This window comes from Cydia strobilella, chromosome Z, assembly GCF_947568885.1.
Source record: "Cydia strobilella chromosome Z, ilCydStro3.1, whole genome shotgun sequence".
NCBI lineage: Eukaryota > Metazoa > Arthropoda > Insecta > Lepidoptera > Tortricidae > Cydia > Cydia strobilella.
Genome location: NC_086068.1, coordinates 11311022 through 11324967, shown reverse-complemented (window position 1 = coordinate 11324967; position 13946 = coordinate 11311022). Strand labels below are relative to the sequence as shown.

The 13946-nt window shown below is 38.3% G+C and overlaps 2 protein-coding genes across 2 annotated transcripts; one reads left to right on the top strand and one right to left on the bottom strand.

Moving 5' to 3' along the window:
* Positions 1–788: 788 nt before the first annotated feature.
* On the top strand, positions 789–6453 carry LOC134753873 (insulin-related peptide 2-like). Its single transcript, XM_063689829.1, has 3 exons — positions 789–960; positions 5391–5562; positions 6220–6453. Exons 2-3 carry the CDS (start codon positions 5391–5393, stop codon positions 6369–6371), a joined length of 324 nt encoding a protein of 107 aa, XP_063545899.1. The 5' UTR covers positions 789–960; the 3' UTR covers positions 6372–6453.
* A 1497-nt stretch (positions 6454–7950) lies between these two features.
* LOC134753990 (uncharacterized) lies at positions 7951–13119 on the bottom strand. The gene is made up of 2 exons (XM_063690032.1): positions 13022–13119; positions 7951–9535 (listed from the first exon to the last, which is right to left on the bottom strand). The coding sequence occupies exons 1-2, from the start codon at positions 13043–13045 to the stop codon at positions 8249–8251; spliced, it is 1311 nt and encodes a 436-aa protein (XP_063546102.1). The 5' UTR covers positions 13046–13119; the 3' UTR covers positions 7951–8248.
* Between the last annotated feature and the right edge of the window lie 827 nt (positions 13120–13946).

Sequence of the window (13946 nt, the reverse complement as noted above, 5' to 3'; positions counted from 1 at the left end):
AGGAATATGAATGTTCATACACCATTAATAGGTATATCAGGAACCGTCAGTGCCCTAACATGGGGCACTTACTGTATCTAATATTTTATGTGGTACATGCACGCTACTGAATTTAAAAGCAAACTTTGGTGTTTAAATCAAAGTATAAGCAAGGATCAAAATTCAATTTTGTTATAAAATTTTAATTGTGTGCACAGAAATCAGCGAAAATATACCGCTAGCAAAAATATATCTTTAACAGGGATATATATATACGGATTCTGTGAGTCAAGGTGACAATCGCTTGCGCATCTTGCGCTTAGCTATCGAATCGCTTTGTGTCTCTCTATCACTCTTCTATATCAGTGTGACAGTGACAGTTGCGTTTCGTTCGCTACGGAGCGTTAGCGATTGGCATATTGTATACGGTGGATTCATCACGGCTCTTTTGATGAAATATTGGGTTGGTTCCCTACTTGGGCTACTTGCGATGCAACGTAATGTAGGTATTATTTTCGGTCGTAACTATCCTTATTTATATAAAGTTTGTGATATGAACAATAATAGCGCCCCAGTCAATATTGGGAAAGTTTGTGAAGTAGCCAATTTATTTCGATGTACCTACCCACTTCAAAACTCGCTACCTAGGAGTAAGTAAGTATACTCAAATAATCTGCATCGTGTGCAGGTAACATGAATGTACCTAAGTACGTAGGTCAAAGTTGCAACTATGTATATACATCGGAGATAGCAAATATAATTGTTTAATCTGCATTCGTGCAAATTTATGACCGCGTCTATACTCCAGGGAGTGCTAAAAATAGGTCCACGTGTATGTACTGAGTCTGTCTAAGTGGTCAGTGTGTATTTTAATAGATAAGGTGTCATGAAAATAACCCCCTAGATAAGGGTATAAAAGGTGGCCCCGCAGCGTCTCGGTCTGATTGTAGAGTAGACCGCGGCGCAGCGATTTAGGTTGTGGTGAGTGTTAATACAATTTATTTATTATTACAAACAAAATACCGATACATATCTCAGATTTCATTTCGATATATCTTAAATTTTGAATCATTTATTCGATCAGTGCAAAACAGTTAATAGGTTTAATAAAAAAGTTGTGCCTACAAAATTTTACGCGATACCTAACACGGTGAGAGAAAAATATTTTACTCTTTCAGTGCCTGTAGTTAGGTATATGCATATACGTATTGTTATAATCTTAAGCCCCCTTAAATAGCACTCCTAAAGAGCTTTCCTAAAGATCTGGAAAATCTAGGTAAATTTAAAAAAGCTGAAATCGTTCTTGATTAGTGGATGTTTTTTTAGGATTAATGAATATTTTGATCAAGTCAGTAAGTGAAAATATTTCCGTGCTATTTATGTAAGGAAATAATGTACCTAAAAATGTGTGAATGTGTGTGTACTCAATTTAATGAAATGTATAAAATAATTGAGAAGTGTCTTTTCAAAAGGGTTTATTTCTCTATGAAAACCATAAAAAAATAAGCCGTGTGTATTTTCACAATATCCTACCTACTTGTAATGTAGCGTTCTTATATTGTTGTGCCCTTGCAGGGTGTCCATCTATGTTTGTAATGTGATATGCAATAAAACAATTTTATTCTATTCTATTTTAAGATGTATTTTACTACTTACCAAGAAGTCATTTTTTTACTCGTAAGTAGCTATATAGTACCATTAAAAATTTTCTGGTTACAAACCAACTAATGTAAACATACCTAGTGTTCGACATGCCCTGCTGTCACCTCTAATGACTGTGATACCTTACGATGAGTAAGTTCAGATGACATGTGAAGTAGGTACTCGGTCGTCTAGTCTAGGTACTTTAATTCCAGTCACTTAATTATTGATTGATACATCAAACACGGTGTGCATGCCTCTACATCAATGTTCATACCACGATTTGCCATCAACTAACTATAGAGCGGACTAAAATATGTGTTTAGTGAACGTTTTTAAATTAATTGGTTTCTGTAACTTGGCTGCATGTAAACAAAATGAGTTTCTACTTAGGTATCTATGAACTGAAACCTAAATTTCTAAGTCGTGTGTGGTCACGTTGCGCGCACGCAAGAGGATCAAGTTTGCGGTAATCGGCGAAATATACACTCGGCTGCAAAATTTTATAGACCATTTGCCTTTGTAGGTACACTGATTGTCGGGGCCCAGTGTACCTACCACTACCTATAGAATGTGACTACCGTCAGGTAACGTCAGTTATAAGTACCTATAATACAAAAACCGAATGTTATTACTTTTCCGCAGTAGGTATAAAATAAATATTTACTAGTACCTATGTAAATTTACCTCTTTTTTTTTGTTTTTTCTTTGCAAAAATGGGCAAAATTGGAGGCCTTTAGTTGCATGTAAATAAAAAAAATATTACTCTGCATGTACAAAAATGAGAAAAATAAAAGGCTCATTTAATTTAATTTTTTTAATTTAAATTTACCTACTTACCTAAAAAAATATTTTTTAATACAGTTGCTCAAAAAGTGCTAGTAAAAAAAACTTCATTGAAGTGGGTTCAATAATAATAACAAATCCTATTCTAGTCGAATGAAAGCTAGAAGAAAAACACCTCTTCATAATGTCAATGTCAATGATGTCACAGAATTAATAATATAAAAGTTCCGAATTCCATTCCTTACTTGTTGCTGTTCTTATTTTTTCGCAACTGTATTAAAAAACGTCGTTCGATACACGTGCGGAAATGTCATTCTTCACTCGTCCCACGTCTTGCCACGAGCCGTAGGCGAGTAAGATATCTCGGTACTCGTGAAGTCATCATCATTGGCCACATCATCTGTTGTAGATGCTTGTTGCGGCGCTTGTGGGTTTATGGGGTCCTGCATCGCCGTTGATGGCTGTAAAGTCCTATCGCAGCGCGGCATTTCTTGCCACATCGATCGCACACAAAACGCGAGTCCGCAGGAGGTGGTAGAGCACGACGAAGACTTTTCTGCTTAAGGTTCTCCAGCCAGTCATCGTCGTGCTTTGATGTTCCGACCTTAATGTCGTGACGCCATTCCGGTCTCATTTCAGCACGTTTCTCCCAACTGTCGGTCGGTTTTTTTAAATTTTTACTTGTTCCAATTCATGACTACTTTTTGATGAGTGTTAATATTAGTTTCCTTTAAACGTCGCAATCAACATAAAAACCTACTGTTAATGTAAGAATACGAAAAATATGCATATTTCATATTTTATTACTTACCTCTTCATCATTATTAAGTATTATAACACGTTTATTTTTTAATGTTGAAAAACCGTTCTTAATAAGTTGTCTGAATGGAACGGAACGCCTGTCAAAGAATAGGCGTATTTTCTTACTGCAAGAATGTTTTAAGTTTCCAAAGGCAACATTCGATATTGTTTTTATAAATATACGATACACAAATAATCTTAAGTAACGATATTTAGGTAATAATAGTACAATGTTTTAATATTTACAATTGTTTCTGTCTTATATAGAACATGCATTTAAAAAAAAACTTCATTGAAGTGGGTTCAATAATAATAACAAATCCTATTCTAGTCGAATGAAAGCTAGAAGAAAAACACCTCTTCATAATGTCAATGTCAATGATGTCACAGAATTAATAATATAAATGTTCCGAATTCCATTCCTTACTTGTTGCTGTTCTTATTTTTTCGCAACTGTATTAAAAAACGTCGTTCGATACACGTGCGGAAATGTCATTCTTGAGTGATGACATACTTTCCGCACTAGCATCGAATTGTACTATTACCTACACTTTACTTTAGTGACGTTAATATGAATTTCAAACTTCTTTTAATACCCTCCCTCTCGTGCTTGTAAGAAGCTCTGTGATTTAAAAGTCCCCAGCAATAGCTTCGTTCTCATTTTAAAACTACGTCTTGGATTGTAATGAAACTATGCACATACATTGACATGAGGTATATCTAGTCCTGTTATTAGTTTATATAGCTCCAGTTTATAAAATAAACGAAATGAAATAGAGCAGAAACAAGTTTATTATGAAAAATTTATATTCGCTGTATTTTTTAAATCTCTGAAGCTACATACACTAATTACGGGACTAGATATACCTTATCCTATTGTAAACGTACAAAGTTTCAAAGCAATCTAGCTAGTCGTTTTAAAATGAGAGCGTAACTACGTTTGTATGGACAACAGAGCTTGCTGGGGACTTAATTTAATTTGAAAGATTTAAAGTAAACTATATTTCTCTTACATTAATAACAGATATGTTCCGTCTATGAGGGACCCTTTAATGTTGTCGAATGCATTAAGATTATTTTAATGGAAATAGTGGAGAGTGACGCGGGGAGGGTAGGGGAGACTTAGCCCCGGGACACATGATAGGATACTTCAATAGGTTCAGAGAGCGGAGATTTTGAAAAACCGGCCAAGTGCGAGTCGGATTGGTGTTATAGCGGCAACAGAAATACATCATCTGTGAAAATTGCAACTGTCTAATAGCTATCACTGTTCATAAGATACAGCCACGTGACAGACGGACTGACAGACAGACAGACTGACAGACAGACAGACGGACAGCGGAGTCTTAGTAATATCCCGTTTTTACCCTTTGGGTACGGAACCCTAAAATCGTACCGCATTTTTTAGATCACAATACGATTGCCAAAATTTTAATTAGCAATTTTGAGGATTTTCTTTAGTGACTTCATCGATAGTCTAAAACGCACTGTTTTGTAACAATTTATGCAAAAAAGCTAAAAATATGTAATTATCGACAATATCGATTACTTTTTTGGGTAGCCCAAGTAGGGAACCAACCAAATATCTCATCAAAAGAGCCGTGATGAATCCAGGCCCCATAGACAACATGCCAATCGCCCCAATCGGTAACGCTGCGTCTTACGTAAGCGAACAACTCGCGAACGCGAAGCGAAGCGGCGCGGCGCGGCGCAGCGTTCCCCAGCGATCATCAATCGCTGGCGATCTCACGGCGTTCGCGTTCGCAACGAGATCGCCCACGTAGGACACTTCTATAAGTATCAAAGGATTGATTCACCCCGCGCCGCACCATATACAGACATAGGTTTTCGATATATTACAGGTCAACGGATATATGTACTTTTATTTGTCTCCTAAACAAGCTTTGCCATCGATATACTCGTAATTAGCTTTTATCTTAATTTCTTCCAAAATCCATGTATCCAACAGTGTAAACTAAAACCGTTGCCTTCGACCACGAAACGCACGCTCTAAGCGTGTACGCTCCACGCTGACGCCGACCGCCATACATTGGTTAAATTTTAACCGTTAAAACAAATGTATGGCGGTCAGCGTCGGCACAGAGCGTACACGCCGATCTGTGGCCCCAGGTTGAGTACAATCTGCGAGGGTAAATATTGAAACTTTGCTGTACTGTTTCCAGATGTGGGTAGTGGTGTTACTGGTGCTGGGGGCGGCTGCCTCGCAGGCTTCTGCGGAGCAGACCGTCCTTTGCGGCAGAGAGCTGGCCAAGGCACATTCAATGTACTGCTACGGCATAGATCCCTTCCCTGCCGAAGCAGTCGAGCCCAGCTTTTCAGCTTTACCTATAGGAGGTATGACAATTTGGGTACTGAATAGATGCGTTCAGATCTAAATATGCCGTAGATTGCACCCTCTGCTGTTATATGAGAGCCTTGCACGAGTTTCGCCATCTAATCTAAACCAAACATATACGTATTTCGCACTCGGGGTGCATTTGCTAGATCTGGTCTTGCAACTATTAGGAATTCATTCTGAGTTTTTTCAGTTCGTAGTCAATACCTCATGTAAATAAAGATATAAATTTTCTTTCAAGCATTAAGGATGACTCACGTTGGATTAAATCGGGCCGTGTCCGGGCCGGAGCTTCCGGCGCTTACTTTTCTATGGCTTGACAGGTGGTCACGTGATAGAAAACGAAGCGCCGGCCGGGACACGGCCCGGTCTAACGTGAGTCATCCTTTAGGTACCTTGGTGTTTAATTTAGATCTAGATATCATGAAACAGTAATATTATTACTTATCTAATTACATTTACTATAAAATTTGAGCTATCTTTCCTTTAGAATACTATTTTTTTTAATTACCATCCGATTGACCATGACCTAACCTAACCTAGCCATCTTTCAAGCATCAGCAAGTCTTTCAGCATGTTTTCTAACTTGATCTGCCACAGCAAAGTTTTATTTCCACATTTTGCACTGTACATTTATTTGACATCTATATTTCCAGATTCAAAGTTTTTGCCAAAGATACCAGAGCGCTTCGCATTTCGGACGCGGCGAACCGCCGAGGCCCGATTCGCGTCGGCGAACCGGGCGAACCTCGTCGAGGCCTGTTGCCTGAAGCCCTGTCACGTCACCGAACTGCTCAACCATTGCTGAACTTTGCTAATAATACCTTCTTTAAATAGTTTACAGAAATGTCATTGGGTTTTAAGTAAATAAATTTAAATTATTAGTCTGCCTATCTTTTTCTGGTCTATTTTTTTATCAAACGATTCTACAGGAAATTATTTTTGAGGTAGGCTATTGGTCGGCTTTAACAAGTGTCAACCAGTGTAATGCAGTAATTAACTTAAGGTTGTATTAATACAACTTCCTAAAAATTATTTAATGCGTTATGTTTATCGTATTATTCATCAGAAACCTAAATTTTGTACTTTATTCTAAAAAATCTGTCGGTACCAATAGTCTGTTTTTTATTCCGTAGACTAAAATGACATTTCATATATTGCTATTTTTTTACGTGATTATAGTGATGTGCTACAACCGGTACTAACCAAAAATAAACTATTGGGAGGTACTTATATTTGTTGATGAAGACGAGAGAAAACGCACTGAATACATCCGAGGGCCTCCCGCGAACTATGTTTGACGTGTTGCCTCTCTGTCGCACTTGTAAATTCGTACGTAAGTGTGACAGAGGCAACACGTCGAAAGTGGTTCACGGTAGGCCCTCCGATCACTATACGAGTAAAGTAACGAATGTCGAATACGTAAACCAACAAATCACCATACATGTGCCTTTAAAAATTGAGGAGTTCCCTCAATTCCTCAGGGATCCCATCATCAGATCAGAACCAGATTAATATGGGACCAACTTGGAGGTAGCTCCTTTCGAACAAAAAAATAATGACTCAAATCGGACCACGGGTCTTGGAATAATCGGTGAACATACATAAAAAAAAAAAATAGTCACAACCGAATACAGAACCTCCTCCTTCTATGAATTTGAAGTCGGTTAAAAATACCAAAATGACGTTGCGTCAGGTCGGCAATACGTCAATGTAATTTTTTTTATGTTTGAGTAGATTAGTAGTGAGTAGATTTTATTTTATTTTATTTATTTTAGTTTATTCTATTTTATTTTATTTTCTACGTTTGACATTTGTGATTGCCATTTTAGTATACTAAATAAAAAAAACCGGCCAAGTGCGAGTCCGACTCGCCCACCGAGGGTTCCGTACTTTTTAGTATTTGTTGTTATAGCGGCAACAGAAATACATCATCTGTGAAAATTTCAACTGTCTAGCTGTCACGGTTCATGAGATACAGCCTGGTGACAGACGGAGAGACAGACAGCAGAGTCTTAGTAATAGGGTCCCGTTTTTGTTTTTACCCTTTGGGTACGGAACCCTAAAAACAGACTGTAGGTATAAATATCCACGGAAAACTTTTAAAACAGAAACAATTGTTGTAATTCATTGGTTTCGCTATATTGATAACAAATTAATTATAAAATAAAACTTAACAGTACGAAACAACAAGACACATGCATCAGTGGGCAGGTAAGCCTATCTAGTCCCAACCATGAACCAGAAAAGCCTAATTACAATTACAGCACCTATATGCGCACTACTCAGACTTATTTGTATGGTAACATTGGTAACTTACGAGTATTACTTACAATGACTGTTTAATGACGAGTTAAAGCTTGCCTCAGTAACGACCAACATCTTAATAAGTACTAACAATCGCATCGCACCACATTTTCGCTTTGCACTTATATATTAATGTCAGAAGATATACATACTATAACAGTCAATAAATCAAAATAATTTACCTATAAGTGCAGTGCGGTGCGATTCTCTGTTACTCTGGAGCTGTCTCGCCCCAATATTCAACACAGTCTTGGGTGAGAAAACAAGATTAGGGAGGCGTCCCAATCACAAGAAGACTGTTTACACGACATTCAGACTCTCACATTTCTGTCCTATATGTACAACAATTAAAAATCTCAATGGGTTCTTAATATTAGATTATTTGGGAAACTGCCACGTGGACTGTTGCGGTGGTTTGGGCGCGGGCTGCTGGGGCGCCGCCTGCACGGCCACCGACTTCTGACTGGCGGCAGTGTTGTTGTCGCTCCTGTCCCACCCATGGGACTCGTGGTGATGCTCGTGGTGGTCCGGAGACGGGAACCACTCGGATATCCACACAGGCTTCCAGATCTTTTTCACTCCCGGAACCCATATTTGCTTCCAGTCCGGAATCCAGTACTGTTTCCAAGCTTCCTTCCATTCCAATTTCTTGTCGGGCACCCATATGAGTTTCTTCGATGGCTTCCATATCTGTTGCCAGGCTTCTTTCCAAACTAATTTCTTGTCATCGATCCAGATTTGTTTCTTTTCTGTTTTCCATATTTGCTTCCACTCATCTTTCCATACCAATTTTTTGTCCGGTATCCAGATCTGCTTCTTACCCGGCTTCCAGTACTTCTTCCATACTGGTTTCCAAACCAGTTTCTTTTTCCACAAATCATGCGATGTGTATTCCCATCCATTGTGATCCTTGCCTAGGTATTTCTCCCCGGGAACACCAACTTTTACCCATTCCGGTACCCATATCTTTTTCCAAGCGGGTAATTGTATTTCCTTCCACCCTGGCACGACTATGTCTTTATATACAGGAACGGTAATTTTTTTCCAATCCGGTACTTTCACTTCTTTATATGCGGGCACCTTTATGGGCTTCCACTCAGGTTTGTAGATTTTTTTCCAGTCCGGTACTTTGGTTTCCTTCCATACCGGAATTTTCGTTGGTACCCAAATGGGTTTATAAATCTTTTTCCATGAAGGTTTCCATATTTGTTTCTTTGCCGGTTTCCATATTTTCTTCCATCCTGGCTTCCAGATTAATTTCTTTTTCCAATATCCTGGATCGTGATGGTCATGATGGTCGTGATGTTCTTCGTGGTGTTCTTCAACGTGATGCTCTGCGTGGTGGTCATGGATGTCGTGAATGTCGTGGTGCTCGTGGTGATCGTGGTAGTCGTGGTCGTCGTGGTGATCGTGGTCGTCGTGGTGATCGTGGTGATCGTGGTAATCGTGGTGATCGTGTTCGATCACGCCGTGGCCTAGATCCCCGTGCTCCTGGAAAGGATTCACTAGATCGCTAGGAGGCGCGGGATAGTCGTACCCGATGCGTTTCTGTGCTGCCTGTACATTTTGATCTTTCGGCTCCAACTGCTGCTGCGCTTGTTGATTTTGTTGTATTAACGCCTTTCCCGTTACTAGAGCGACTTGCAGAATTACCGCTAAGGTAATCTGAAACAAATTACATCCACATTATAGATATGTTTATTTATTCATAATTAAGACACAAAGACTACTCAAAACAATTTCGCAGAGCAATGATAGTTTATAATGTCGCGTAGCTTTTTAGTCGAAAACATACTTAAACAAAAGTTTAATGAACACCCTTGTCTTTTTTATGCTATATACGTAATTTAATCGCTTTCATACGCGTACATACGAGTAAGTAGGTAAATAATTTGAAAGTGATGGCCACGATGCCTGAGTGACCGACGACAAACAAAAGCGCATACATCTTCGGCGGACTGCTCCTAACTAAATCGTTGATAGAGCTATTACATAATTTAATAAAATAGATGGCTCTCAGGTTGTTCAAACCACTTGGTAACAACAAATAGGTCATATTTTCACTCGTACTTAATAATACACAGTTTACATCTTAAGATAATTATTATGTAAGCTATTTGAATCAGATGTAAGAGGAAAGTGCAGAACGTGGGACCCGTTTTATAGTTCAATCGAGTGGTCTGGCAAACCGGAGCCGGTAATAGGAAGTACTAAATATGTTAGAGAAATAACTTAAAGCAGTAGGTACTTTCTCGAAAAGTATGCTAGCACGACTACCTACCTACGCAGTTTTCTTATATGGGCCTGTAAACTAATGGGTATCTGACATATTTTTACTAAGAGTATTTTGTGCATTAGTTAGGTACCTACAGTCAGCATCAAATAGGAGTGGACGGCCAAAGCGGACAAATATATCAAAACAATACAAATCCATATTTATATGGTAACAAAGGTATGTTACCATTTATTTAGCTGTTTTTGCCGTCACTATCTATTTGACAGCGTCTGTACTGTACCTATGACACCTATACATGTTTAGTTGACCCGTTTAGTATACCTAATGACAAATTTATAAGTTTTATAACATAATACCTACTAGGGTACGTATGTTATGTAATTAATTCTTTAAAACTTGTATAATATTTTAGAACTGATACAAAACATTTAGATGTAATAACATCTAAATGTTTTGTATCAGTTCTAAAATATCCTAGATGCAAACAAATCCGTGGGTAATATTTAATAAAAATAAGCTTCGCATGACCTAAAAGGTCAAAATCAGCTTTTCTAGGTGATTCAGTTAACATCCCAGTCCCAGTGAAAGTCCACCCGTTTCATTAACGCAGTTCGCACTCGGGTTCGGGCCTAATAACATGGCTCACGATCGCATTATGCAAGAGTTGCGCAAGAGCGGTGACCGGCGACAGCGGGCACCCGCCGCCGCCGCCGCCGCCGCCGCCGCGCCGCCCGCGTCCTGCGCCGAGGGCCCACGCACATTTTATTGCTTCCTTAATAAGGATCACACGCCCTAAATAAGAACGACACATTACGAAGACGTAGTTTGCATGTGCCTTTAGAAAGTTATTATCACTATAAACATAAACGTCCTCTAAAGTCAAATAACAACCGCCACGTTCCGGAATTAACGCGGAGATTCCAAAGTTTGTTACGAATTTCAGTAGAAATCGTGAAACATAAAACTACTTTAGAGAACCTATTTAATAAGCACGTGAGAGTGAATTCACTAAATACATGTTATTATGTTTAAATGTTCAGTGAAACGAGGTCGTGGTTCGTGACCGACCAAGAATCAGCGGAAGAATACGATATCGTTTCTCGTTATGCAATGCATGTAATCGCGGTATGATTATCGGAACATTGGCAGGTGAGTGGCTCACTGTCCAAAAATAGGGACAGACTTCCAAGACGCGAGGTGCTGATATCTTTTAGATCGATTTCCCTAACTATCATGTAAACAATCCACCCCATCATGTAAACAAGTGCCGATAAAAAACAAACTATTGTACGTTTCTTAGACCACTATCGGGATCATTGCCATTGATGCCTTCCATGTGACAATTCTCGTATATATATTGATCACGATTCTTCTTCTTCCTCGGTTCCTCATGGCTGAGGTTCGCGACCACACATGAAGTCGTTATTTTGTGCACCGAATTCTGCACGATTTTTCGCCGTCCTGATAATAGGCGCCTGTGTAGACGTTTCTTAGACCACTAACGGGATCATTGCCATTGATGCCGTCCATGCGTCCATGTGACAATTCTCGTATATCTAGGTACATATTGATCACGATTAGGGTTGCCAGTTTTTTTTTGAGATATATAATATTTGGCGGTTTAAAGGATCAAAAAATAAAGTACACACAGAAAAAATTAAGTATTTCTTTATTTCTTACATATTTTTTGCTTGTTCTAGTTTCAGTTTAAAATAAAGTATTTTAGCATACTTTATGTGTTTCGTATTTCATAAAGTATACCTACGGAGGCCGATTATAAGTAATATTATATGTCTGGCAACCCTAATCACGATATATCTACACACTAGAAGGGAAGAAAGTCCCGGGAACCGTTTACTTTTTCGTAACATGGGGTAGAGGTATTCGCGAAATGGGAGGAATGGAACTCGTATTTAAATAGTGCAGTTACTTTTTTTTGACTGGGTGCATTAAGCTGTAGAGTTTAATTTAGGTAGGTACCTACTGTATGTTAATATATTTGTTACTGATAAACATTTAAGCCTAGGTACCGTGGTTGATTAATACCTATATCATCATCAGGAATGTAAAACATAAATGAAATATTAAATGATTTATAAAATGTACCTATTTTCAAAGCTTCATGATTAAACTACTTACACAAGTAAGTAGTTTGTACGTCCCGATTTACTTAACCATGTAGGTAATAGGAAACTTGGCCTATAATTTTATTAAAACTAATTGAAAGGAAGTACCTATTTGTTTGTGAAGTACCTACATTTTATTAAGTAATAGTAATTTATTTATGATATTTAATAGCTATTGTGGACCCATTTATGGAATATTTAAAATAATGTATATCGACATATTTAACTTAAGCATAAAAGAAAATACGTACTTTATAATGGTATGTTAAACGCTTGTTTCAAATTTAAGTGAGGATAAAAGTATTCGGATTTTAAAAAAAGGCCCAGAAGTCTCACAAAGCACCAATTGCCAAATATTCTTGTACGAGATATTTATCTAGCAAAATCTAATAATTTATACATGATCGTTTGTTTTAATACCAGGAAACATGATTGTTCAGTGTATAAACTCGTGCTCAAATACTATCTATATTAAAACTGCAAAACCAATAAATCCTTATTTTAGGTATGTAATTTAATAGATTTTACTCGAAATTTTCTGTACAACTATTAACATGATCTAAAATATATTACGTTTTCCTACTTGGACCCATAAATAAAATTATGTTTTAATTCAGTTAAGTACCTAATAAATAGCAATTGTATCACTTCTAAAACTAATCACTGCAAGCAACTAATTATTTTGGTACGTAGTTCACTATTTATTGATATCAGTTATCACCATTATGCACCGGAAGAAAAACAAATGAGTAAATTAGATATCCTGATATAGGTTAAAATAGCACTGACCACTTGGCTCCTGATCCCTCGCATGATGGGGCGGGGATGGCCGTTCCTCTAGCTAAGGCGCCGGAACTGTTTTTACTCTATTGGTTTACCTTGAGAATCGGTATATATACGATCGAGCCTACCCCATGAGGCGGCCGGTGGGGCGCGCTTTGGCAATCACTTTCGCGGGGCACCCCGCCGGCGGCGCGAGCTACTCGCCCGCAGGAAGCAAAGGAAACGCTCTGGGAAAACACTACCAACAGTACCGGCCAACTACCAACACTATAGGTACCTACTTCTCGGTTCCTAATAGTACGGTCCTTTTCAAAAAACTAGATCATGACATTTTTGTTAGGTTAAAAGTTATACGTGTATGTGCCGTATTCAAGCAAAAGGTAACCTAAACAATCAATATAAGACATACTGTGAGGATGCCATTAGAAATAACTTTTATCAGCTTTTATCGACCACCTACATTTTTACACATCATTATTGCGCTAGACTTGTTCAGAAAAACTATTTTTCATCACACTTGCTTAATAAACGAGCAATTTCACGCATGTGCAGTGGGAGGCATTTTACTTCCACGGGAGATATAGCTTCTTAGGGTTCCGTACCGAAAGGGTAAAAATGGGACCCTAATTACTAAGACTATACTGTCCGTCTGTCTGTCTTTCACCAGGCTGTATCTCATGAACCGTGATAGCTAGACAGTTGAAATTTTCACAGATGTATTTATATTGCCGCTATAGAACAAACACTAAAAACTGAATTAAATTAATATTTAAGTGGGGCTCCCATACAACAAACGCGAATTTTTGCCGTTTTTTGCGTAATCGGAAGTCGGAACCCTTCGTGCGCGAGTTCGACTCGCACTTGGCCGAGTTTTTAAAATTAGGTAAGTATAATTTGCCAACGGACTGTCTCATTTCAAACATAGACAGAG

Bases quoted from the DNA above. Each gene is read 5' to 3' on its own strand.
- LOC134753990 (XM_063690032.1), bottom strand. From the start codon at position 13,045: ATGCGAGGGATCAGGAGCCAAGTG. The intron at 9,536-13,021 runs GTCAGTGCTATT...AATTTGTTTCAG, and splicing joins GAGGGATCAGGAGCCAAGTG to ATTACCTTAGCGGTAATTCT.
- LOC134753873 (XM_063689829.1), top strand. From the start codon at position 5,391: ATGTGGGTAGTGGTGTTACTGGTGCTGGGGGCGGCTGCCTCGCAGGCT. The intron at 5,563-6,219 runs GTATGACAATTT...CTATATTTCCAG, and splicing joins TTCAGCTTTACCTATAGGAG to ATTCAAAGTTTTTGCCAAAG.